Source organism: Haliotis rubra, unplaced genomic scaffold (assembly GCF_003918875.1).
Source record: "Haliotis rubra isolate DU_JTF1 unplaced genomic scaffold, ASM391887v1 Scf455, whole genome shotgun sequence".
NCBI classification, from domain to species: domain Eukaryota; kingdom Metazoa; phylum Mollusca; class Gastropoda; order Lepetellida; family Haliotidae; genus Haliotis; species Haliotis rubra.
In genome coordinates this window covers 242188-269285 of record NW_025767141.1, presented here as the reverse complement: position 1 = coordinate 269285, position 27098 = coordinate 242188, and the positions used below count along the sequence as shown (strand labels likewise).

At 40.8% G+C, this 27098-nt stretch overlaps 1 protein-coding gene across 2 annotated transcripts; it reads right to left on the bottom strand.

Annotated features, from left to right (window-relative positions):
- Positions 1–523: 523 nt before the first annotated feature.
- LOC124290043 (protein FAM234A-like) lies at positions 524–27098 on the bottom strand. Of its 2 annotated transcripts, none has more exons than XM_046726731.1 (14): positions 26940–27098; positions 18276–18624; positions 16455–16598; positions 16108–16296; positions 14658–14812; positions 12304–12478; positions 10645–10780; positions 9019–9183; positions 8689–8782; positions 5766–5960; positions 5491–5524; positions 4652–4801; positions 3644–3745; positions 524–899 (listed from the first exon to the last, which is right to left on the bottom strand). In XM_046726731.1, exons 2-14 carry the CDS (start codon positions 18604–18606, stop codon positions 625–627), a joined length of 2145 nt encoding a protein of 714 aa, XP_046582687.1. In that variant the 5' UTR covers positions 18607–18624; positions 26940–27098; the 3' UTR covers positions 524–624. The 2 variants fall into 2 exon arrangements, with proteins under 2 accessions (XP_046582687.1, XP_046582688.1); XM_046726732.1 differs by lacking the exon at positions 26940–27098 and adding an exon at positions 24029–24146.

The following is a 27098-nucleotide window of genomic DNA, read 5'->3' as shown; positions in this document are numbered from 1 at the left end:
ACTATCATTTCGGTCACAGCTTCAAAAGACACAGTTGGAAACCAAACATATTTTCCATAACACCTTGTTTCAATAAATCAGTTGATATACACATGTAGTTGGTAAACACCGTCCTTAGCAATATTCCAGCTGTCTGTAAATGATTAAAGCTGGACCAGACAATCAAGTGAGTGACATAATTGCGATCGATTGCGATACAATGACATTGATCAGTCAGTCGCCTCTTTCGACAAGCATTGGTTGCTGAAGACTAATTCTAAAAGGTTGTTTGGGTTTTTTGTTTAACGCCGCACCCAGCAATATTACAGCTACATGTAAATAATCGAGTCTGGACCAGACAATCCAGTGATCAACAACATGAACATCGATCAACGCAACTGGGATACGATGACATGTGTCCCGTTAGTCGTCTCTTACGACAAGCATGGGTTACTGAAGATCAATTCTGTTCCGGATCTTACTAAAAAGGATGTTCATGGTTTATGTCATGCTCAAGGGAAACTATTCGCAGTAATATCGCCAATTTGAGTTATATAAAAACATTTTATTGTCGATCATACGACGCTATGTAAGAACGTTGTATATAAACATGAATTCCAAACAAAACAAACAAACACTAACATATCACATCCGATGTTGATAAAATATACTGGAAGCCGCGGAGCCGAGATATTGGAGCCACGATTGGGTTAACAATGGAGCAAACGGCGGCTTGGGATCGGTTTTGGATCCTGGAGCCGTGGAATGTTGATTGACGCCTGTCATGATGTCAATTCTGGATATCATGGTTGTGAATTTCATCTTGGTGTAGCTGAACCGGCTGTCCCTCATACGCCCCTCCAACAACCCAAGGTGGATCAGATCAAGACTCCCGTCACCATCCACGTCAGTAACAGCATCTGCAGCGGAGGAAGTGGTGTCACGCATGTTATCGTGTCAATAACTGTTTATAAGTTGTATCAATAACTACTTAATAGTTGTATCGAAAACAATCTCAAGGCTGCATCAATATTTATTCTAACTGTTGTATCAATAACGACTTAGCTGCTGTATCAATACTGTTTTTATTGGTGTATCAATACCTACTTCATAGTTGTATCAATAACTACTTCATAGTTGTATCAGTAACTACTTCATAGTTGTATCATATCCTACCCTCGAAGTTGTATCAATAACTCCTTCAAAGTTTTATCAATAACTACTTTATAGTTGTATCAATAACTACTTCAAAGTTGTATCAATAACTACTTCATAGTTGTATCAATAACTACTTCATAGTTGTATCAATAACTACTTTATAGTTGTATCAATAACTACTTCATAGTTGTATCAATACCTACTTCATAGTTGTATCAATACCTACTTCATAGTTGTATCAAAACCTACTTCAAAGTTGTATGAATAATTACTTCATAGTTGTATCAATAACTACTTTATAGTTGTATCAATAAGTACTTCATAGTTGTATCAATACCTACTTCATAGTTGTATCCATACCTACTTCATAGTTGTATCAAAACCTACTTCAAAGTTGTATCAACAACTACTTCATATTTGTATCAATAACTATTTCATAGTTGTATCAAAACCTACTTCAAAGTTGTATCAATAACTACTTCAAAGTTGTATCAATAACTACTTCATTCTTGTGTCAATAACTACTTCAAAGTTGCATCAATAACTACTTCATAGTTGTATCAATACCTATTTCATAGTTGTATCAAAACCTACTTCAAAGTTGTATCAATAGCTACTTCAAAGTTGTATCAATACCTACTTCAAAGTTGTATCAATAACTACTTCATAGTTGTATCAATACATACTTCATAGTTGTATCAATACCTACTTCAAAGTTGTATCAATAACTACTTCATAGTTGTATCAATACCTACTTCATAGTTGTATCAATAACTACTTCATAGTTGTATCAATAACTACTTCATAGTTGTATCAATACCTACTTCATAGTTGTATCAATAACTACTTCATAGTTGTATCAATACCTACTTCATAGTTGTATCAATACCTACTTCAAAGTTGTATCAATACCTACTTCATAGTTGTATCAATACCTACTTCAAAGTTGTATCAATACCTACTCAAAGTTGTATCAATACCTACTTCATAGTTGTATCAATACATACTCAAAGTTGTATCAATACCTACTATCAATAGTTGTATCAATACCTACTTCAAAGTTGCATTACCTACTTCATAGTTGCATCAATACTACTTCATAGTTGTATCAATACCTACTTCATAGTTGTATCAATACCTACTCATAGTTGTATGAATAACTACTTCATAGTTGTATCAATACCTACTTCATAGTTGTATCAATACCTACTTCATAGTTGTATCAATAACTACTTCATAGTTGTATCAATACCTACTTCATAGTTGTATCAATACCTACTTCATAGTTGTATCAATACCTACTTCATAGTTGTATCAATAACCTACTCATAGTTGTATCAATAGTCATAGTTGTATCAATAACTACTTCATAGTTGTATCAATACCTACTTCATAGTTGTATCAATAACTACTTCATAGTTGTATCATCATAACCTACTTCATAGTTGTATCAATACCTACTTCATAGTTGTATCAATAACTACTTCATAGTTGTATCAATACCTACTTCATAGTTGTATCAATAACTACTTCATAGTTGTATCATACTTCAAAGTTGCATCAATAACTACTTCATAGTTGTATCAATACCTACTTCAAAGTTGTATCAATAACTACTTCAAAGTTGTATCAATAACTACTTCATAGTTGTATCAATACCTACTTCATAGTTGTATCAATAACTGCTTCAAGTTGTATCAATACCTACTTCATAGTTGTATCAATAACTACTTCATAGTTGTATCAATAACTTCTTCATAGTTGTATCAATACCTACTTCATAGTTGTATCAATACCTACTTCATAGTTGTATCAATAACTACTTCATAGTTGTATCAATACCTACTTCATAGTTGTATCAATACCTACTTCATAGTTGTATCAATACCTACTTCATAGTTGTATCAATACCTACTTCATAGTTGTATCAATACCTACTTCATAGTTGTATCAATAACCTACTTCAAAGTTGTATCAATAACTACTTCAAAGTTGTATCAATACCTACTTCATAGTTGTATCAATACCTACTTCATAGTTGTATCAATACCTACTTCATAGTTGTATCAATACCTACTTCATAGTTGTATCAATACCTACTTCATAGTTGTATCAATAACTACTTCATAGTTGTATCAATAACTACTTCATAGTTGTATCAATAACTACTTCATAGTTGTATCAATAACTACTTCATAGTTGTATCAATAACTACTTCATAGTTGTATCAATAACTACTTCATAGTTGTATCAATAACTACTTCAAAGTTGTATCAATAACTACTTCAAAGTTGTATCAATAACTACTTCAAAGTTGTACCAATAACTACTAAATAGTTGTGTCGATAACTACTTAAGCTGTATCAATAGTTATTTTAAATGTTTTATCAATAAATACTGAAATGATGTATACATAACTACATAACTGTCGTATCAAGAGTTACTGAACCGTTGTATTAGAAGTATTAAAGGAGGGTAAAAAGGGTTGAATCGTGTCAAACGTTACCTGTAGACCTTGAGTCGGGAAGCATAACAATACACATAGGAATTTTCCCAGTCGACTTGTCGGCAGGCATACACCCCTCCTCATCGGGTCTGGGTTTGTAGTCTGGAATAATAATAGTGATGATAATAATGCTGACGATAATATCGACAGAGATTTGTTTCCAGCAAATTTCTTCCTGTGACATTTCAATCTTTTGCTTTTACTCGTTGATTTGGTGTATATAAAACGTCCACATGTTAGTGAGTGAGTGAGTTTAGTTTTACGCCGCTTTTAGCAATATTCCAGCAATATCACGGCGGGGGACACCAGAAATGGGCTTCACACATTGTACCCTTGTGGGAAATCGAACCAGAATCTTTAGCGTGACGAGCAAACGTTTCAGTGGCGGTGGGGTAGCATAGTGGTTAGAGCTTTCGCTCGTTCGGGTTCGATTCCCCACATGAGTACAGTGAGAAGTCCATTTCTGGTGAGGTGAGGTGAAATTGGGTTTTACGTCGTACTTGAGAATATTTCGCTCATATGACGACGTGCATGCGTGTGTATGTGCGGCTGCGTGTACTAGTCCAGACTTAAGCTGGTTTTATAGTACTAGCTCTCTGAGATACCATGCCGCAGTGAAGCATGAATACCCACCTCAGACACATTATACTGACTCGAGCCGACCAGTCCTTGTTGTACCCATTAACTTACTGACTCTAGCTTGCAGTGTGCTCTAGGGAAGCAGACCCGTGAAGATTAGAATTGGTCTTCAGCAACCCATGTTTAGATTCGACTAACGGGATCGGCTGGTCAGGCTCGCTGACTTGTGTGACTCATGACATCGTATCCCCTTGGCGGAAATCGATACTGTTGATCACTGGATTGTCTGGTCCAGACTGATTATTTACAGACCATCACCATCGACGAGTGCGTCGTTAAACAAGAATCAAACAAAGCAACAATTGTGGCACCTTTGACCACTGCCGTGCCCCAGTGTTAGTGTCAGAATGAATAATATATCAGTCTCACCGTAGTAGTATTTTTCCCCTTGTGTTAGATGTAGAGGGAGTGTTTTCTCCGCGTGGTTCCGGTCAACGAGGAAGACGAGCTCGCTGAAGTGCGTGAGGTCATTATCACAGGTCACGTGCTTGTCCTTAAATTCTTGGATGAGGTCTTCACCTGTGAACGTGAAATTTACATTTTGCTCGTTCAGTCATTAGGTCAGTTGCATGGGCCGTGGTCTATTACTTACACAGTCTCTTACAGATAGAGTGACTGAGTATAGTTTTACGCCACACTCAGCAATATTCCAGCTATATGGCGGCGGTCTGTAAATAATCCAGTCTGGACCAGACAATCCAGTGATCAACAACATGAGCATCGATCTACGCAATTGGGAACTGATGACATGTGTCAACCAAGTCAGCGAGCCTGAAAACCCGATCCCGTTAGTCGCCTCTTACGACAAGCATTGGTTACTGAAGATCAGTTCCGGATCTTGACGGGTCTCTTACAATTAGATCTGACGCCGAAACTATGCCTGTCTGAACGAATAACAGATGAACTTCGACCGACCAATCTAAATGAAGATTATTTGGGTTGTCAACCAATCAGATGTCAGCCTTCTTTATCAAATCAGCTTGGTTTCCTGAGCACCTCCATTGGGAAATTTCCGTTTTAACAAGAATAAAAAAAAATAATTCAAAACAAATTCACTGAACACAAATATTCCTTCCCTGCAACGCTCGTAGATGTAAATTTAGATGCCAGGGCACTAAAAGGTTTAGGTGAGAAAGCTCATCTTATATTACAAATACTCATTTGGATATACATACATACAATATTTATATAAAATTATATGTACGTACATTCGTCACTCCCGTCGCTGTCTCTTTTGGTTATCTGAAATGCATTCGATAGTACGTTATGATATCTATTAATGTCAGATACAATTCTATAAAAGCAGTGCAAAGATAAATATCTTATATTAAATCTCATTATTTATCACACCAATTCATATTATGTCACTTTTTTCGGTAGATTGGCAAATGTAATAGATTGGTGAGTAAGTGATGCTATTTCTCAAAAGAATCCCTCCGAGAATGGTAAGCTTGTAAAATTGTATTCCATTCTGTCCACTCACAACTCGCTGTGCCCCAACGCCATGGGCTTGCCCCCTCGTTCCGTTCCCCAGGGTCGCGTTCTTGCCCATCATCTTGACCATGAAGTAGTCCAGGTGCTTTGTCCTTGACCGGAGGACCAGATCCGAGGACATTTGATACATGCTGGAGTGGTCCTTCCACAGTGTCTTGCCGTTTATACCGTTCAGTATCAGTGTCTGGAAATGGAAAGAACGTAAAATAATGAACGTTCCAGGCTATATTACGCGGTGTGAGAGACCGACAAGGGTGTGGGTGCCTCGGATATATGTAGGTAACATCTTACATCGTTTAAAAACTTATAACACTTTTCAAAATGAGAACGACAGTGATAGCAATATTCTAGCAATATCATGGCTCGGGGCACCAGAAATGGGCTTCACCCATTGTACCCTTTTTGGGAATCGAACCCGGGTCTAGCCGCCTCCAAAAGCTAAAGCTTTAACCACTTGATTACCCAAGCGCCCCTTATTCCGAGACAGTTGGTTTGTGAATCATGAATGAACTGGACAATAAACAACGATCTATAAGTCTTATGGCAGCGTTTACAATTCCCGCCTGCCCGACCGTCCGGAACTGTCTATTTTCATCTCGGACTGTCAAATTTCAAAAGTACCCCTAGGAGTAAATATTTCATAATATCAGACAGGTTCTCTTGTCGTCAGTTTGAGGTGTTTAAGTAATTATGATAATTATGTTAAACTACTTACGATTGGACTGTTCAAGTTACGATAACCAATCACAATCATGCATTTCAGTTTACCTAAACTCGGTGCATTGCCTGTTAGTGCTATGTAATTCATTGCGATGCCTACAAACAGTGAATTGAGCTTGCGCGAGTTGGAAATGGCAGTCACAGTTTTTAATTATTGAAAACCGGACAGGCAAGTTTGTATTCAGACAGGTAATTTTTTAAAAGCTGTCTGGATTGGAATTTTGGGAGTTTTAAACACTGCTTATGGACCATATTTCCTGCCTGAACGAATGGTACAAATCGTAAGCCTTTGGTTATTCTGTCTCACAGTCCGTGAACCACATTATTTTTCCTCATGCCTAGCCCTTACTGCAATGATAAAGCCCTAAATGAAGCAAGTTTAGATTTCCCCAGGTTCAATCTCCCAACTCACTGGGGCTCCTTTTCAATTTAAATGGGTTTATTTGTTACCATTATATATATTCAGGGACTAAGCGTTAGTCTAGCCTTTGGCGAGTGGCTTGCAACTTTTATTCACTCTGGGCAAAAAATCGGTTTCAAGTATCTTATTTATCTGACAATTAAGAGGAAAGAAATAATTACCCTACAGTGAAACTCCAATGAAGGCAGCCTCTTATTCAGAGGAAGTTTTGTAATCTATTTGTGAACAATTGATGACGTCACATCATATGACCTTCTCAAACTTCATGTTGTTTCAACTCATCGATCAGAAATGAGAATTAGGCAAATGCACGTGCAAATTTAGGTAATTTATTTCACAAGATTATTCAACCTTTAAGGGTAATATTTTCGTTAATATCAATTTTATATCATGACGCACGTGGTTGGGACCACACAAACCGATGACTGAAAACCTGAACACCTACCCACGTCATTGAAAGCGAACCACTTTAATGAAAATCTTAATAAAGTAGAAGTTTTATTAGTTTTTTAGCTTGGGTCCCATCCAGGAGTCGAACCTCAGAGTGAGGCACCAAATCACCAGAGCACAAAGTCAGTGATCTATCGCACATGGCCACTGAGACTTAATATCATTCCATGAATCAACACCATAAAAACAGAAAAATACGAAGCACTATTTGGAAACTTTCTCATATTAACATTTCACTTTCAACTTTTCACTGCGCTGCAAGTCAAAACATTGATTACACAACAGTCTCGTTTCCTGCTGACTGGGTTCCGTCCTATTGCGCAACTTAGTACAATAACCAGTCCATAATTTGAGACCAATTCATTCAACTGGATACATAAATATTAATCAGTATTATTTGATACATCTAAGCACTTGATACACTACGCTCCTTCTAATCCGTGCTAGCACGTCGTGCAGTGTGCTCTGTTGTACAGCGTGCTCTGACGTACAGCGTGCTCTGACAAACTGAAATCTGGAAATCGTGGAAATCTCAAAACGAGGCTCGGCCGCTAGAAACGTTTGGCGGTCTGGTACGGACTTGATATTATGTCAATGCACATTGTGCATTAAAACACTACACTGAATAAGCGCAAAGAACACATATCAGGTGTAACCAGTGAGCCAGATGACTTGTGAATCATTTTACGACCTCATCAAACAGGGGCAGTCTGTGACGTCTTAGTTAAGGTCATGCTGCCTACACCTCGCCATAAAATATAGAAATACGATATTATTAAAGTTTAAAATTAAATTAACTTTAAAATACCATGTTTCGTATGAAACAAGGAATTGAAATTCAGTGTAACCATAGTTGTTTGTGGTGTCTCTTTTCACTTTCGCACGAGAAAATGCGGATCGGCTGAAAAGTAGGTCATTGTCTGAATAGGTTAATGAGACTCATGTTTCGGTTTGAGGGGGGGTGGGCAGGGTAAGTGTATATGAACAAATAACCCACACGAGGGTATATTGGTGTTTGGACATGCGTTCAAATATGATTCCATTTGACCTGAGTCAAATCTTGTCTTTGAAAAAGATGAAACAGTTGAAAGAAACATTTATGTATTTGAAAAACACATGCATGTTGGCATTGTTGCAGGTTAATGGTAAACAGGTTTGCTCGTCACACAAAAGTCCTTGGTTCGATTCCTTCACTATTTGAAACCAATATATGGTGACTCAAAGCCGCCATATGACAAGAATATTGTAAAAAGAACTCTCGGAAATACAACTAGTCTTCCTCTGAACTGGATCATTCATGGAACTGGGTCATAGTTCTTACATCTGAGCCAGAGTATTTCGGCCACGCTCCACTGCTCCAGTGAACCATAAAGTCTAAGATGTTGTCGTCGTTGAAGTAGCCAGGTGCTGGTGTGCTGTAAAAGTTTTAGAAAAGGTTTTAAAAGTTTCATCATATCTCATAATAACCAATGAATTGAGAAGCGAGGATCGCGTATCTCGATTTGTCCATAGAATTATTTAGAAATTGGTGAAATTGCATGAGGGGTGATCTTTCGGATGATGTAATGTGTTCAATTAGTTACTACTTTTGAGTGAAGGCGAACGCCCCCTTCAGCGTATCATCCAATCAGATAGGGCGCATGGAGCTCACCTGTACGATTCCATATTTGGAAAACGTCTCCGCCATTTTGCAGTCAATGTTTTGCCGTCGAGCATCACCATCTCCCCATCAAACGCCGACACCAGGATGTCCTTTTCTCCATCGTTGTCGACATCAACGATGACGGGTGGGACCATGACGCCTTTAAACTTTCCCCTGAACCAAAATACAGAAATACCAGCCAACTGTTTACAGAATGACGGTTCCTGCTTTAATGATCACAAAACAAGGTCCTGAGAACGAAATCCTTGTCAACAAGTGTGAATCAATATCAGTATCGAGGTCGCTGAATTCTGGGAAACGAACCCAAACCCTCGGCGTGCGGAGCTAATATTTACCGAGCTGAGCTATTCACCAACCAAGTAGTTATTATTGGACAGCTGCAGATATTATTTTGACAGAGCGTGACTTAAATCGCATGTATCCTCTATTTCGGCAAAATATTTGGGAACATGCCAGTTACATACTAGTTTATGACTTAAGTATGTAGCTCATGACTAAAGTGTTAAGTACGGTGGGAGTAAACCGATTATCTAGCGCACGCTGATCAGTTGACTGTACCGTTTTCTCGAAAACACCTGGCTTACCTGTGTAAGTACACGACGACGGGTACTATCATCGCCTAGTTTACCTGCGTAAGTACATGACGACGGGTACTGTCATCACCTAGCTTACCTGCGTAAGTACATGACGACGGGTACTGTCATCACCTAGTTTACCTGCGTAAATACATGACGACGGGTACCTGTCTTGACGACGGGTAACCATCAGCTTACCCGTAAATACATGACGCGTAGGTACATGACGACGGGTACTGTCATCACCTAGCTTACCTGTGTAGGTACATGACGACGGGTACTATCATCACCTAGTTTACCTGCGTAAATACATGACGACGGGTACTGTCATCACCTAGCTTACCTGTGTAGGTATATGACGACGGGTACTGTCATCACCTAGTTTACCTGCGTAAGTACATGACGACGGGTACTGTCATCACCTAGCTTACATGACGACGGGTACCGGTACATGACGACGGGTACCTGTCATATCATCGCCTATCCTTTACATGACGACGGGTACTGTCATCACCTAGCTTACCTGTGTAGGTACATGACGACGGGTACTGTCATCACCTAGCTTACCTGTGTAGGTTCATGACGACGGGTCATCACTGTCATCGTAAATACATGACGACGAATTTACTGTCATCACCTAGCTTACCTGCGTAGGTACACGACGACGGGTACTGTCATCACCCTAGCTTACCTGTGTAGGTACATGACGACGGGTACTGTCATCACCCAGCTTACCCTGACGACGGGCGTCAAGCTTACCTGTGTAAGGTACATGACGACGGGTACTGTCATCACCTAGCTTACCTGTGTAGGTACATGACGACGACCTGCGGAAATTACATACTGTCATCACCTAAGCTTACCTGCGTAGGTACACGACGACGGGTACTGTCATCACCTAGCTTACCTGTGTAGGTACATGACGACGGGTAGTGTCATCACCTAGCTTACCTGCGTAAGTACATGACGACGGGTACTGTCATCACCTAGCTTACCTGTGTAGGTACATGACGACGGGTACTGTCATCACCTAGCTTACCTGAGTAAATACATGGTGACGTCATCCGGATGTTTATGCAGAATCTTCTTCCATCCAAACTCCCCCTTAGATTGTGGCAGGACCTTTTGATCAGTCAGAGTGTAAAGGTCAGGCAATGCGATGGCCAAGAGGTCACCTGAAATATATGTCATATATGTCATGAATCAGGAAGCCCTACTTAATAAGTTGCTATGGACACTGTTATGGAATAATGTCAGGGAATAATGAATTATCCATATATATCAAATAAAATCGAAACAGATCTCATTTATGATATTACTACATTTATAATCAACTCAAATACAACGATAACATTCTTTATCTGACTTCTTGTTAATTCGACATATCTACACGAGTCAAATGAGTTAGCTTACTGTAAAAGCCCAGCTTCCACTCTTGCCCAATTAAGGCTGGAATCATGGAGTTATATCTTTTCGTTGGACTGGATGCAAAGCCCAAATCGTGCAACGAAATCGACAAAGTGTAGCCTAGTTCGGCATGGTGAATACTGGATTTGTAGAGTAAATCATTTTGACACGGGTAAGTAATGTCTAGGCTCCAATTTCAGATAAACAAATGATTGTCCTGTCAAATTTGAGCAGCTGAGCTGGATATCGGCGCTACACAAATGTTAGCATAATAATAATAGTAATAATAAACGGGATCTAACTTCGTACAATGCAACATGAACGTGAAGGTCCGGATTAGAATTGATCTTCAGTAACCCATACTTGTCGTAAGAGGCGACTAACGGGATCGGGTGGTCAGGCTCGCTGACTTGGTTGACACATGTCATCGGTTCCGAATTGCATAGATCGATGCTCATGCTGTTGATCCCTGGATGATCACTGGATTGTCTGGTCCAGACTGGGTTATTTACAAACCGCCGACATATACCTGGAATAGTGCTGAGTGCGGCGTAAAACTTAAGTTACTCACTCACAATGCAACCTCTGTAATATGGACTGTAAATCTTCCGGATTTAACGACTCATTGTTACGAGCAGAGTCAGTGTGTTTGATTGTTTGTTTATTGGGGTACGATGACTTGTGTCAACCGAGACAACGAGCCTGACCACCCGATCCCTTTAGTCACCCATTACGACAAGCATGGTTTGATGAAGATAGGTTCTAGCATGGATCTTCACGGGTTGTTTACACCTTATCAACAACTCGTCTCAGATTCCTAACGTTCTTTCTTAGCTTGTGAATGCATCCTTTAAAATGGAGTCGCTATTTTTAACCAACTAAACAAAACATAACCTGGATATCGGGAGAAGGAAAGCAGTGAACTGTAGCCAATGAGCGCTTAATTACTTGAGACCCTGTAGTTAAAACCATGGTTCTGATTGGTTCAATATCACAAACTTCAAATAAGAAGATGGGGTTATTTGGCTTGGGTTAATAACACATATGCCTGAGAACGTTACACAGTATATGGCTGCATGCAATCACCGGTGCAGAGAGAAACGTATGTTATTCAAGTCCGCGAAGTACTGACCATGGATATGGCTTCATAAATGTTAAAAGCGATATAAGCCTTATTTCGCTTTATATATACTTTTAAATATTTTTTCTTTGTCATATAAATGTTGATATTGTTAACATATGTTTTGAAAAACCCCAAAGTCATCAGCTTTTTGTTTGAGTTTCAACTAACCTGGCACAGTTTCACCACCGCTTCCAAACAGCAGGTACTGGGATCCGTCTCTAGCGGTATATTTGACTGGTGTCATGTACGTTTCCTTACTGTCAGGCAGTTCGAAGTAATTACCAAGGGGAATTCCGGTCGCCCCTGACAAAATAATCAGGCGCCCAGCGGTGCGGTTGTGTACCTGCACATAGTTCATAATAAAGTCAAACAATAAAAAAATACACGGAATATATTCCCAGAATACGTTAGGGTCCTGACACATATGAGAAATGTGTTTACATAAAGACACCCGATACGTTTCCACCATTTCCTAATATTTTCCACAAGACTTCTGTATCAGTACCGGGGGCGGTGGGCTAGCCTAGTGGTTCACTCGTCACGCCGAAGACCCGGGTTTGATTCCCCACATGGGTACAATATGTGAACCCATTTCTGGTGTCCTCCGCCGTGATATTGCTGGAATTGCTAAAAGCGGCGTAAAACCAAACTCACTTACTCACTGTATGAGTGTATCAGTACCGAAACATTGAACATAAGAAATGATGAGGGTAGCTCAGTGGCACAGATATTTTTTCTGAGTTATGTCCCTTTTCTGTGTTATGATCCGATTCCTATGGATTCGAATCTACGATTGGCTCTTTAATGATCCTTTGTTTGTCAGAATTAAGCCCATGTTCGTGGGTTTACACAAACCTAGCAAACGTCTACAATACATTAGGCCCTTTATTGCACGCTTAACAGTCACGTCTCAGGTAAATTGCCATTACATACATTGTACTGCGTCAAGGCAGTGGTGTAGAACAGTGGGTGAAGTGTTCTATCGTAAACCAGAACGCCCATGTTAGGTTCCCCACACATGTATGAAGCCCATGTGTTGTGTCACCAGCAGTATATTGCTGTGGTGCAGTGGTGTAGAACAGTGGGTGAAGTGTCCTATCGTAAACCAGAACGCCCATGTTAGGTTCCCCACACATGTATGAAGCCCATGTGTTGTGTCACCAGCAGTATATTGCTGTGGTGCAGTGGTGTAGAACAGTGGGTGAAGTGTTCTATCGTAAACCAGAACGCCCATGTTAGATCCCCACACATGTATGAAGCCCATGTGTTGTGTCACCAGCAGTATATTGCTGTGGTGCAGTGGTGTAGAACAGTGGGTGAAGTGTTCTATCGTAAACCAGAACGCCCATGTTAGATCCCCACACATGTATGAAGCCCATGTGTTGTGTCACCAGCAGTATATTGCTGTGGTGCAGTGGTGTAGAACAGTGGGTGAAGTGTTCTATCGTAAACCAGAACGCCCATGTTAGATCCCCACACATGTATGAAGCCCATGTGTTGTGTCACCAGCAGTATATTGCTGGTGTGTTGCTAAAACCGGCGGAAAACACATTGTTTACTCACTCCCTCATTTGAAACACAGCTTCACCAATATTTCTAAAAGCGTTCGTAAAATACCTTTAAATAGTCTGATATATATTAATTTTATTAGCCCAAATATACATAACGTACTTGTAACTGTCACTATTTCAACTACTGTATATTCATCCAAAATACTCTGTATGTTTTATAGGGTGTGTTTTTCGAAAATGGCTTCTTTGAGTGAGCTAAGATATAATGCATCTGTTAACTGTTAAGTTGCTCATTTTGGAGGCGAGTCCCGACTGACTGGAAACAGTCATATATTTGTTTTACCAGTATGGTGAAACGATGACTAATCAAAAGTTTAAACTGAGGCAAACCCGAAATTCGGAACCAGGCTGTGAGGATAGTGGCTTCAAAGAAACGCAACTCTGTGCAGCGACACAAACCTACACAGCAATGCAATTACTGGAGAACACAGGGAAGAAACCCCGACTCTGCTGAATATGCATGAGTGGTATAGTCCCATGATATTACAGGGGTGAAAGGTATGGTGATTTTACAACTGTATAAAAAGGACTGAGCCGGTGGTGATTCTGGTGTCTGAGTGACTATCACGAAGTCACGGGCGCGTATAGAGGGTGTCACGTGATCTTATGTCGTGATTTGTTTTGTATATTTCTACTAACCCCACAATTCTCTGTGGACTCAATTAATGCGTGAGTGAGTTGGGTTTTACGCCACTTTTAGCAAATATTCCAGCAATATCATGGCGGGGACACCAGAAATGGGCTTCACACAATGTACCCATGTGGGGAATCGCACCCGGGTCTTCGGCGTGACGAGCGAACGCTTTAACCACTGGGCTACCCCACCGCCCCGGATTCAGTGAGAGCATGTCTGCATTTACAGCGGTTAAATGATACAGTGAATTCCACCCACCCTGTATTCTTGACAGATTCGAAAAGAAACCAGGAATAAACCTCTTTCCACTCACTCACCTCGGGTTCAATGTTGGGATCTCCGCCATGGCTAACAACAATGTCCTCCACTCCATCTGCGTCGACATCCGGTAACAGTACAGGCTGGTAGACGTTCCACGTCTGTGTGAAATAGGCGGGGTGGTCAGCGCCGTCCGAGAACCACAGCGTCTTGCCTAGAACGTTGCAGAGGGAGAGAGCCAGTTTAGTGACACACAATACCAATACCGGTTCGGGGCGGTGGGTTAGCCTAGTGGTCAAAGCGTTAGCTCGTCACCCAAAGACCCGGGTTCTATTCCCCACATGGGTACATTGTGTGAAGCCCATTTCTGGTGTCCCCCTTGGGGACTATGTGTGAAGCCCATTCCTGGTGTCCACCGCCGCGATATTGCTGGAATATTGCTAAAAGCATGTGTTAGCATGTGTTAATATGTGTATTTTGTGTGACCATACCACATGGCAGTGACAGCTGCTCATTCTGTCAGCCACTGGTTTCTTACTGTCTGGATCGGTCCAGCTTGTCTTCAGTGTAAAAGTATGGTACTAAGGGAAACGTAAAAATATGCGAATAAAATGACGAGGGATGGACTGTGAATCTTGACCATTTGAATATTCATTCAGGGCTCGGGTCAGTGAGCAGGTCACCTCAAGGTCGTAAAGTCATAGTTCAAAATGGTAACCATGATCAAATTAAATATATGAATATATGTGTGCATTATATAAGTTTACATAGGAAGAAAAGACACATATTATTCTTGAATTACTTTTGTATAAAATATGAATGAGTTTAGTTTTACGCCACACTCAGCAATATTCCATCTTATGGCAGCGGTTTGTAAATAATCGAGTCTGGAACAGACGATCCAGAGATCAACAGCATGAGCATCGATCTACGCACATGACACGATGACACGTGTCAACCAAGTCAGCGAGCCTGACCACCTGGTCCTGTTAGTCGCCTCTAGCATCAGGCATGGCTTACTGAAGATCAATTCTAACCCAGATCTTCAGGGGTTCATATAAAGATATGATATGCATTTGCTCTATTTAAATAAGTTTCATCCGTGATGAGTTGGGGTTACCACAGGCCCCAAACAACCTATGCCAGTCGACAGGGTGGATCGGGTGGCCAGGATCGGTGTCATGGTTGGAACCTATTGAAAAGCAAAGACTCGTTTGTGGAGCATGTTGTTTACAGGGGTGGTGGGTTAGCCTAGTGGTGAAAGCGTTCGCTCGTCACGCCGAAGACCCGGGTTCGTTTTCCCACATAGGTACAATGTGTAAAGCCCATTTCTGGTGTCCCCCGTCGTGATATTTCTGGAATATTGCAAAAAGCCGCGTAAAACTAAAGTAACTCACTGGTTGTTTGCAGATCGCAGTCTTATAGCTGGAATGATGGGGAGAATGGCGTCAGACAAAACATCTTAAAACTAGTTTCGAAGTCGCTATGTGGCTGTGTACAAGCACCTACCCTTTCTGAGATCCACTGCCTGCACCGTCGACTGTCGGCCGGTAACGATGCAGTCTTTAGCTCCATCAAGGTTGACGTCGATGTCACACATCATAAGCATGACCTCTGACCTGGTAGGGATGCGCCAGAGCTCCTTACCGTCGGTACCTCTCAGGGCAAGAAGAAACCCCACACAAGGGTAGCTTAAGCCTACAAAACAACAGTACAAACTTAGGACTTCACTAGACTTGTACAAGACTCTAAGGTAATAATTAATAGTTTAAATGAAAAATTCAAAAGAAATATGTACATAAGCATGACATATTTTGTTAGTATATTTCAATTTCCAAACAGGTCACCCATACAACCTTGCTGTTCACAGTATTTCTTGAGACTGTTGTTCTCAGTGAGAGAGTTGACCTTCGACAAGTCTGCGCCATGAGCTAGCCCGACCAACACGTCCGGTAGACCGTCACCATCGATGTCCGGGGTTCGAATACACGACTCTGCACCTTGAAAAAGTGAAATTAAAAGTGAAAGTATGACATACATTTCCAGAGCTCCAGATAAGCTATAATACTATAAAATAACATAGCTATATCCAACAGGCTAAATTCAACAGTAAAACAACACCCTGCCCAATACAACGCATGAAAAAGCTTAAGGCTCTCCTTCTCCGTCATTGTTCTTTGGATATGCATCTTGCTATTGGGAGTTGATGTGACCTCTTATACACAGTAAGTTCACCCGTGAAGATCTGGTATAGAAGTGGTCTACTGCAACTCATGCTTTTCTTAAGAGACTAACTAGATTTGGTGATCAGGCTTATAGCCGATGGATGAGAACGAACGGGATTCGGGATTCGAATGCCGAATCTCACTATTTTGTTCGCATTCGGGATTCGAATCCCCAATCTGAAGTTTCTGTTTAGAAACGGATTCGGATTGGGCATTGGGGATTCGAAACCCGAATCTGATTTTTTTTTCATATTTGGGATTCGAATCACGAATCTGAATATTTTCCATATTCGGTATTTTTGCAGATTCGGCATTCGACACTCGGCATTTGGTATTTGAACCCTTATATTTCATCCCCCTTCTGAAGTACTAGGTGCTCGTTGTATACCTGGGTAACTTAAAAACATAAACAACCAAACTACAGTTTTCGACAATTGAACCTCAAGTCTGAGTTTTTTTCTTATACACAGTAAGTTCACCCGTGAAGATCTGGTATAGAGGTGGTCTACTGCAACTCATGCTTTTCTTAAGAGACTAACTAGATTTGGTGATCAGGCTTATAGCCGATGGATGAGAACGTACATTTCTGGAAACATCCCTCAAATACATGCTAGCATTCCCATACCAATAACTTGCCATACTTGACAGTGACTCAGCTGAGGAGGCCCCATAATTATGTGCTTATCAACAACAAAATCTATCGATTTTCCAAGCTATTGAGCAGTAAGAATTTCATATTTGCACACGTATTGCACGTGATGCTCGACTTTGATCGAAGTATGTGCTTGTGCAGTGCGCCCAAAGGGCTTGGATAACCGTACAAACAAACATAGTTGTGACTTGAGTGAGTGAGTATGGTTATACGCCGTTTTTAGCAATATTCCAACAATAACACGTCGGCGGACACCAGAAATTGGTTTCAATCGAACCCAGATCATCAGCGTGACGAGCGGACGCTTTAACCATTAGGCTACCCCACCGCCCCCTAATTGTGACATGAATATGAATGGCTACGAGGGGGTTAAAAACCATAGGCCTTACGTTACGTAACGATGTGCCGAGTTATGTCCTCTTGGCGCGCCTGAAGCCTGTGATCGTGGGTTCGAATCCTGATTAGACCTGATCGTTTCTAGTTTGTCCGTTCTTGTGGCTTTTACGACACCTGTCGGATTTTTATGGCCAAGACACGCATCACTTGCGCTGACGGTTCAATGTGACGGTTCAATGTGACTTAAACCAAACTTACTACATCACTATAGAATGTAGCGGTGGGGTAGCGTAGTGGTTAAAGCGTTTGATCGTGCCTTCGAAGCCCCGGGTTCGTTTCTCGACATGGACACAATGTGTGATGCCAATTCTGGTGTTACTCTCTGCGGTACTGCTGGAATATTGCTAAAACAGCATAATACAAAACCAAATTAATCACTAAATCTTATAATACGCTTAACCTACCTGTACCGTTTAACACAACACGCCATCCCGGTGTTGATTTCCCTGTCGGAAAACCTTTGAATATTTGTTTGGTGTGACCTTTACCGTGAAATAAGGTCAAGGCCACAAACGTCACCATGACAATGGCTCCAATGCTGACGATGACGAGTGCCACCACGCCATACCGGTTGACGCGTCGGCGCTTTACCGGGTTGGAGAGAAACGGGTCCAGTAATAAGGGGCCTTTCGCTTCAGCATCTAGACTGGGGCCCCGGGCGTGAATCCCATCCCCTTCCTCATCACTCGTATCCTGCTGCTGGAGGGGGAAATACTCGACGTCCTTCTTGGCCATTGTGAGCTCTACGGATCACTGAAAATAATTAAACCTGTGTGAATTGAATGGACAGTTGTATCACTGTATTTACTGCTCTTGCAATGCCTTACATAAAGACTCTGGGTTATTGGATCCGAGTTTGATTCCCAGCACATTTCCAGTGTCTCTCGCAATGATATTGCAGCCATTCCTGCAACATGAAGTTAGAAACGGATCCGGGAATCTGAATAATTTTTTCACATTTGGGATTCGAATCCCCAATCTGAATTTTCTGTTTAGGAACGGATGCGGAATTGGCATTGGGGATTCGAAACCCGAATCTGATTTTGTTTGTTCACATTTGGCATTCAAATACCGAATCTGAAAATTTTTCATATTTGGGATTCGGATCACGAATCTGAATATTTTCCATATTCGGTATTTTTGCAGATTCGGCATTCGACACTCGGCATTTGGTATTTGAACCCTTATATTTCATCCCCTTCTGATGTACTAGGTGCTCGTTGTATACCTGGGTAACTTAAAAACATAAACAACCAAACTACAGTTTTCGATAAGTGAACCTCCAGGTTTTTTTTAAAAAATTCGGGTTTGGGATTTGAATCCCGAATGTGAACAAAAAGTTCAATTTGGGATTCGAATCTGAACAAAAAGTTCAGATTCAGGATTCGAATCCACAATCCACAATCCGTTTCTAACTTCATGTTGCAGGAGTAGTATTAAATGCATACACCTTTCAATAGGATATGAGTGCGTTTTGTTTCACGCCATAGTCGGCAGTATGACGACTCATGTAGATCCCAACTACAAATAATCCTTGCCTAGGCTCGGCAAATAACAGAGTTCTCACATGTCTTAAATGAATTCAATGCTTTTGTCTCCGCCATATTTTGTTGAGCAAAGCACGTGAACGCTTGAAAACAAATTAAAAGTACATCAACAATGGACATGTAGAGTTATATAAATTTAATGGAACTTATTTTAAATGTTTAGCGAACATACAAGAATTCCAATTAGTTGTTGGTAATGGAATTTTGAATTTACTTACAGCTTGAATTCGTGGAAGCTGCTTTTGGGTACAACTTGGACTTACTCCCCTCTAACTGCCCCTCCTTTCCCCATTGGTTATGATATCAGTCACTGCACTATCTAGCCCAGGAACGCATTTTCATTCTTGGTATGAAACGGCACACTTACCGAGAAGAGTCGACAGTAACTAAGAAGTTTTTGGTCGCTCCAGGAACATAAACATATCTCTCAATCAGAACACCATTATTGTGAAGAATCATGTACATAATTGACACAGACATTGTTTGATTCTGTTGGGTCATGGGCCATGATAAACATCTTTCGTTTCCTGTATCCCCTGGTGGCAAATTCCAAAATATCAGACATGCTTGCTTGTGACAAACTCATACAGTACATTTGCATGTTTGAATTTGACACCCTCAAGTAGTACATATAAAATATAAAATCGTGGATGACGGTGACCTATGATCTGATTTTCGTGTCCTCGAAACATATTTCTATTCACCAATGTAAAATATGAGGCATGCAGTAAGTGTGTGTGTGTGTGTGTGTGTGTGCGTGCGTGCGTGCGTGCGTGCGTGCGTGCGTGCGTGCGCTACATATTCTTGTGTTTCGTGCATTGTCAAATATTTTGTCCCGGTTTACATAGACATTTGCTCCCGATAATCGTTTGGACCTTTCTAACCACTGAAAAAGGCGCTTTGTCATTTTGCCGACAGATAATCTTGAAGTGGCGTCATAGCTGGGTTGCTATGCCCTGTAACACACGCTCATGTTACCGTATGTTCCTCGTTCAGGTAACTATACTACATACCCCTAGCGAATGTTACGGGGCGACCTTGGAAAGTGAATAGATTCTATGCCGCTTTTAACAATGTTGAGCAATACCACGGGGAATGCTAGACCACAAGTTGTACCAATGCATGTAAGGAATCGAAAACGGCTACCGGCGCGACAGGCGACAGCTGTAACCAGTGTGCTACCTAACCAACCTTCGTTTATTTCCAGTTTATACGTCGTGTAGGTCTTAATGCCTTTCTGAATGTCCACAATCATTGGTTCTACAACTATAATCATACCAAAGGATGCTAAATGATGGCACTTGTAGTTACCTTGCTTTGCGCTCTGACGTAATGGGATCGGTCAGCGCGAAATCTAACTGGGGTATCAGGGGTTGTAATTTGACCAAATATTAATTTCACTTGACCAGTTAACAATTTGGTAGCATATGCATTTTTATTTCAGCATCAAAATACATATATCAAAACATGTCAGTAATTTGGGACTACTTACCACGGTAAATTTTATTGTGGATATTTACTTGACAGACCGGAGAATTCCACTCGACCCGGGCATCGGGCAATGGTATTTTTCAACCCCTGGTACCGTATCCATGGTAACTGCGGCATGATATCTCAATGGACTACGACTACAGAACCGACATTAGTACGGAAACCTACGAGCAAGAACACGCACGCACGCATGAATGTGCATGTACGTCGGTATATGTCACCTATAGGCAGGTGAGTTTGTTCAAAATTTACTCTGTTCACCCAGCAGAAAATGAGTACCCGGTGGGATAAGTCATTTGACTATTACCTTCTAGCGCCTCACGGGCAGCTTGGGTTATCCGGGGTAATAATGAACTGTCTGCGCGGTTATATCCCAAAACTTCCACATCCCAAAACTTCCACATCCCAATACTACCACATATTGTTAAAACAACAAATCTTGGACACTATAGGACACAAGTTCTATATAAATGTTCTACATAGACTGTTATGTAACTAGAAAAGATATGTAGTTTTGTTAATAGCCCTGCCTTAATAAAATATATAATTTATTACTAAGTGATTGTTTGTATTCATTACTGATTTATCGGTTAAACCATTACAGACTGAGCTAATCAGTATGCTAAAGTGTGTGCAGTCAACCAGAAATGTTGTTGTTATAAGCTGTAGAAGTTTTGGGGTGTGGAAGTTTTGGGAGGATACCGTCTGCGCAATGAGCCTGCTGTCGGTGTGGATTTAGCGCAATGTACATGGACTAAGTATTATTGTATAAGTAACATAATACTAAACACGACGTTTAGTCCAAGTAACCCTCTCCTCTAAACGTTGACGCCAAAATGCTTAATCACTCAACACTAAATACACTGACGTACACTCCGAGCTTTTGGGGTTATTAAAAAATCAAAACAAAAAACAATACCCCAAACCAGGAGTGTACTTTCTTTTGTACATCAGTTTAGTTTTTAGCATCTAAAGCCTGAGTCACACCAAGGTAGTTCTTAGTACGTCCTGTCCCGTCCAAACAATAATTCGAACGGGATAGAACGTGTAACTTTTGTAAACATTACGATGCTAGTTCGATCATAAACAGTTCTCAGTAGGTCCATCTCGTCTTTACCCCGTCCCCAGACAATTGGTGTTACGTTTAGACTGGGTACAATTGCCAGCTCACCCCGTGTGGACAACCTTTTCAAGCAGTTCAATCCCGTCCTTAGTCAGTTTATATCCGTTCTGAATAAGACCTATCTAACTGGCACTACCCGCATTCTAGCTCGTTCTTAACTAGACCAACTCGTTTTCAGGCAGTTCTTCCCGTTCGCACTCCGTCCCCAGTGCGTGCAGTCGTCCGATTTCTATAAGTACCCAGCACACTTTTGTCCGTTCTCATTCCCGTTCTCAGTTTCAAGATGGAAACATCGACAGCATCAAGCGTTCAAGAAGTTCACCAAACTTGGGTGAGGTGATTCTCAAGAAATTTTAGATCAACAAGGCGGAGCTCCCACCGCTATTCGACTCTCAGGTTGAAGCCGGTTACTCACCCAACAAATCAAATTCTTGTTCTTTTCCTCCTCTCTTGCTATATTAACACATTGGACTCTTGCTCTGCTTCCAATAAAAATTACAGGCATTCTACATGTTGACAGCCGCAAACCTGTTCATGTTTCACAGGTAGAAATATCTACCCCAAATGGCGAACGTGTTAAAAACGCATGTATTTATACCCTACCTCGTCATATCGTACTGTGCACGGTGTTCTCGCAGTGAGAACTGCATGAGAACTACATAAACGTACTTATACTTAATAGAACGTAATGAGAACCCATTGTGAACTTTTAGGACCTTGTAGAGACGTACAAAGAACTTCTTCAGAACATTTCAGACAGACAGACAGACAGACAGACAGACAGACAGACAGAGTTTATTTCCAGTAAAAGGCCGTAGGCCCAAAATACATTCAAAAGGAAATTCCAGTGTAGTCAGGGGCACAATGCTCATTCAAGTGTGTTTATAATAATCCTTTTAACATAAAATAGATACAAGGCAACAGATTTTACAGTGTCTACATTAGTATTCTTGAAAAGATTTGCTAAAGAATATACGGTATAAGGCTTTTTAACACATTTTGTAATAAACCTCTCTCTTAGTTGTGAATAGGATTCACAAATGAACAGTACATGAAATTCATCTTCAATATAGGTAAGACGTTTAGATTTACATGATGTACAAAATCTTTGATTATAATCAGTGTTGTTATAACGCCCAGTTTCTTCAGCTATTTTAAAATTACTACACCTAAATTGTGCTAAAACATTTCATTTCGTTATGAACATATTTGCACGGAATAACAAACAACTAAAGACGTAATGCGAACGGTATGGACGTGATGGAAACTGTACAAACGTATTGCAACTGATGCCCGACTGCACTACCTCCGAACACGTCCCCAGTATGATTGAAGTACGGCTATTCCGTTCGTTCTACGTCAATCTCGTCTTAAGTACGTTGTCACTCCGTCCCATTTTAGAACGGGTAGAAGGTTGGACATGTTCAACGTTCAGGAGCACCCGTCCGTCCCTAGTCCGACCGAGCCCGTCCATAACGTTCTTAAACAGACCTTAAACAGGTGCTACTACTTCCAGTCCGTTCGCACACAGTTCGAGCCCGATCCGAACATTTTTTGAAGAACGTACTGAGAACGAGTTTGGTGTGATGGGGTATACGATGAAATCTGGAATGATACCCGGAAGGACCATAGCAGTCTCCAGGTGAACGCCTTTTCTATTATGAACGACCGGAAAATGAGAGTTTACGGTAACTAGATCCACCTCGAACGTATTCTATACCTTATCAATGACAAATCCAGGCCTAGGTCAGGTTATGTAAACACGAAATGTCGATAGCAAAACTAAACTTTGGATTCCCAAAACATATTCTTCTAAACCAATATTTTCTTCTTACCAACAATCTCAAATCGAAGTGATCCATTTTCCCAACCTGTTCATATTAACATATGTTCTGTTTAATCGTTAAATTGATAAAATTACAAGGAATGACAAATTATTAGACAGAATTATGTCAATACGATTATACCTAATTTAAAGTTTAAACAAAATACTTACAGTTTTATACAGTGAAACTTGAAAGCCAATTTTCTCCAAATGAACGATATATCTCAACGAGAAGACTCAGTACAACAAACAGACGTCTTCACGTTGTATTGCAGTGGGGTGGGTCGGAAAGCCGTTATAACCAACACAATTTTGCACTTACATGACAAGCTCCGGGTATATAATCTTAACATCAAACACAACGGGTACTGACAGAAGGATATTTGATCATGCGTGAGCCTTTACGTAAATATATGCATGCGAGGGTAGCACTGGGAGTAAATTACTGAAATTTAAGTCTATTATCTAATCAGTGTGTTCAACGGGATTATTTGCAGTTAAAATTAAAAAAACCCACTTCGGTTGATATTGATGACACTAATTAGATTGTGATGGTTGTAACCACTGGGATACAGTTTATTTTGCGAGATAATGGTTGAACAAGTCAATAAAAGCAGCTGTCTCTGCGTATAGGCACATATCTTCAAATCCCTATCTCTTGAAAGGACAGCGGCTGCAAAACTAATCCCTTCTCCTGACTCTTTAAGGTCAAAATAATCTCTTGTCATTTTTCCAAGTGATATTACTGATGATGATGTTGTTATCATCATCATCATCATCATCATCATCATCATCGCTGCCCATGTTGTAGTCAGTCCAAATGGGGAAGAATAAGTTTGTGATCAATATAATCTGTTGTCACGTTTCTAATTGATCATAATGATGGTGATGTGGGTATCATCATCATCACCAACATCATCATCATCAACAACATCAGCATCATCATCATCATCATCATTGCTGCCCGTGTTGTAGTCAATCGAAATGGGGACAAATAGGTCTGTGATCAGTCCTAGTAACTTGACTGTGTAACTTGCGTGTCACGGTGACCCGCTGGCATAGACATGTGCTCATGCTTTCATCCACTTGTTTGCCTAGCTCAGGCTCAATAATGTAAGGCTAAATTGATACATATGATGCATTCCCGTTTGGTGTCAAACAAATGTTCAGGTCGAATGATTGCCACTCAGCATACTTGACATCAATTAATATTTGCAGTATTATGTGTGACTTAAATATAACGACCGATGTTTAAGCCACATAGTGACCTCGCCCTTACAAACATTTTAGTTGTTTCTTTTTTTACATTCCATGCTATCTCTCCTGGCATTTGTATATAAGCAGCGGGAGTTTGGGTTATATATATTTCTGTAAATAGTCATAGTACTATCTCCCGAAACACATTCGTATAGTGCTATTGTAAGTACTAATCGTTTAAACTCGACCACGAGTGCTACTGCAATGGAGATAACTAAACCCACAGCTACTGACGATAGCGACAACAACCACTACCCCTTCTACTACTGCTACATATGACTGCGTTTAAGGTGTACTGGACAGAGTGTCTGCTATGACAGCGGAAGGTTGGGGGTTCGATTCCTGGCCGCACCACACCAAAACTCATTGAAAGGTCATACATGTTATAACCCTGCCTGACGTTCGAAATTAAAAGGAAACCAAATTCCAACTTTGAAAGCGTCGACATATTGGTTGTTTCTTTCCGGCCTGACTGACTGAGTTTGGTTTTACGCCGCTTTTAGCAATATTCCAGCAACATCACGGCGGGGGACACCAGAAATGGGCTTCACACATTGTGCCCATGTGGGGATTCGAAACATGAAAACGACCCGGGTCTTCGGCGTGACGAGCCAACGCTTTAACCATTAGGCTACCCCACCGCCCGTTTCTTTGCGGAATACAAATTTGCCTTGGTATTTGCTAACTGGGCGAAGCGACACCTATCGGGGGATCCAAGAATGACAAGTTGACAATCATTACAAAGAATATGCAATAAAGAGGTACAGCCAAACTGACGTGTAAAGAGTGAAACTATCGCTGAACATTACTATTGTGCACAGTACAAATGTTCACATTATGAGACTTGGACAACAAAATGTGAAACCTGAGAAACATTATCACCAGATATGATGATTTACTTTTTAATTGTATTTTCTATTCTGCTAGGTACGTATAGTAGGTTATGTACGCAGATGTAAAAATTACTGTGTGTATGTTCAGGAAACAAGCAATCAGCTGAATGCACATATTTCACAAATCCACTTGCGATTCGGTTAAAATATACCCAGTAATAAAACTTTAAAGCCAGTGTTCAACACAACAAGCGGTGATGCAAATTCAGCTTACCCAGGTGTGGACTCAAATACATTACCTATTCCCAACCAGGGCCGCGCTGCTCCATACAGACGCCCCTACCAAGCAGTTCAGACTCATAGATCAGGATGAAGTTGAGTGTTTTTCAAGTGTCACGTGTTGTCAAGATAAACAATTCTAGTCATTTCGCGGGATATGTACAACTCCAGGTGACCGTGACCCACAAGACACTAAAAAAGCTTTTAGAGCATAAAACCTGTATATATAATAAATAAAACACCTAAGTATCGTCATTGACACAAACCCAAATCCGCATTCGTATCAGCACACATGCATTCCCATAAACACCAGACTCGATTTATATACAGGCTGAAGCTGTGAAATTGCTGAGGGCGACGTTATGCAATAAAAAAAGAGAGAGAGAGAGAGAGAGAGAGAGAGAGAGAGAGAGAGAGAGAGAGAGAGAAGAGAGAGAGAGAGAGAGAGAGAGAGAGAGAGAGAGAGAGAGAGAGAGAGAGAGAGAGAGAGAGAGAGAGAGAGAGAGAGAGAGAGAGAGTGAGACTAGACTCTCGTACAGATATTTGTGATACATTTCAACACACACATTTTAAGTCCTTTGACCTAAATAAAGCTGGTAAACAACTGGCCCCATTACCCGTGAAGTCAGCGGTGACAAAACGAAGATCGACTGTATTTACAATGAAAATACCTGACAAAAGTCGTACTAGATGTGTGACGAAACAGATATTACCTGAATGTGTGCTTCATAACGCTAGTTGCAGTTGGCAGCCCACCGCCATTCCCCGTTATAACACTGAAGTTGCGATGATTCCCTCTACCCGTTACTTCCGGGTTGGGAGAGTCAACAGCCAGTCAAGTGCATCGTTCTGCACTATTTGTTTGCTTTGAC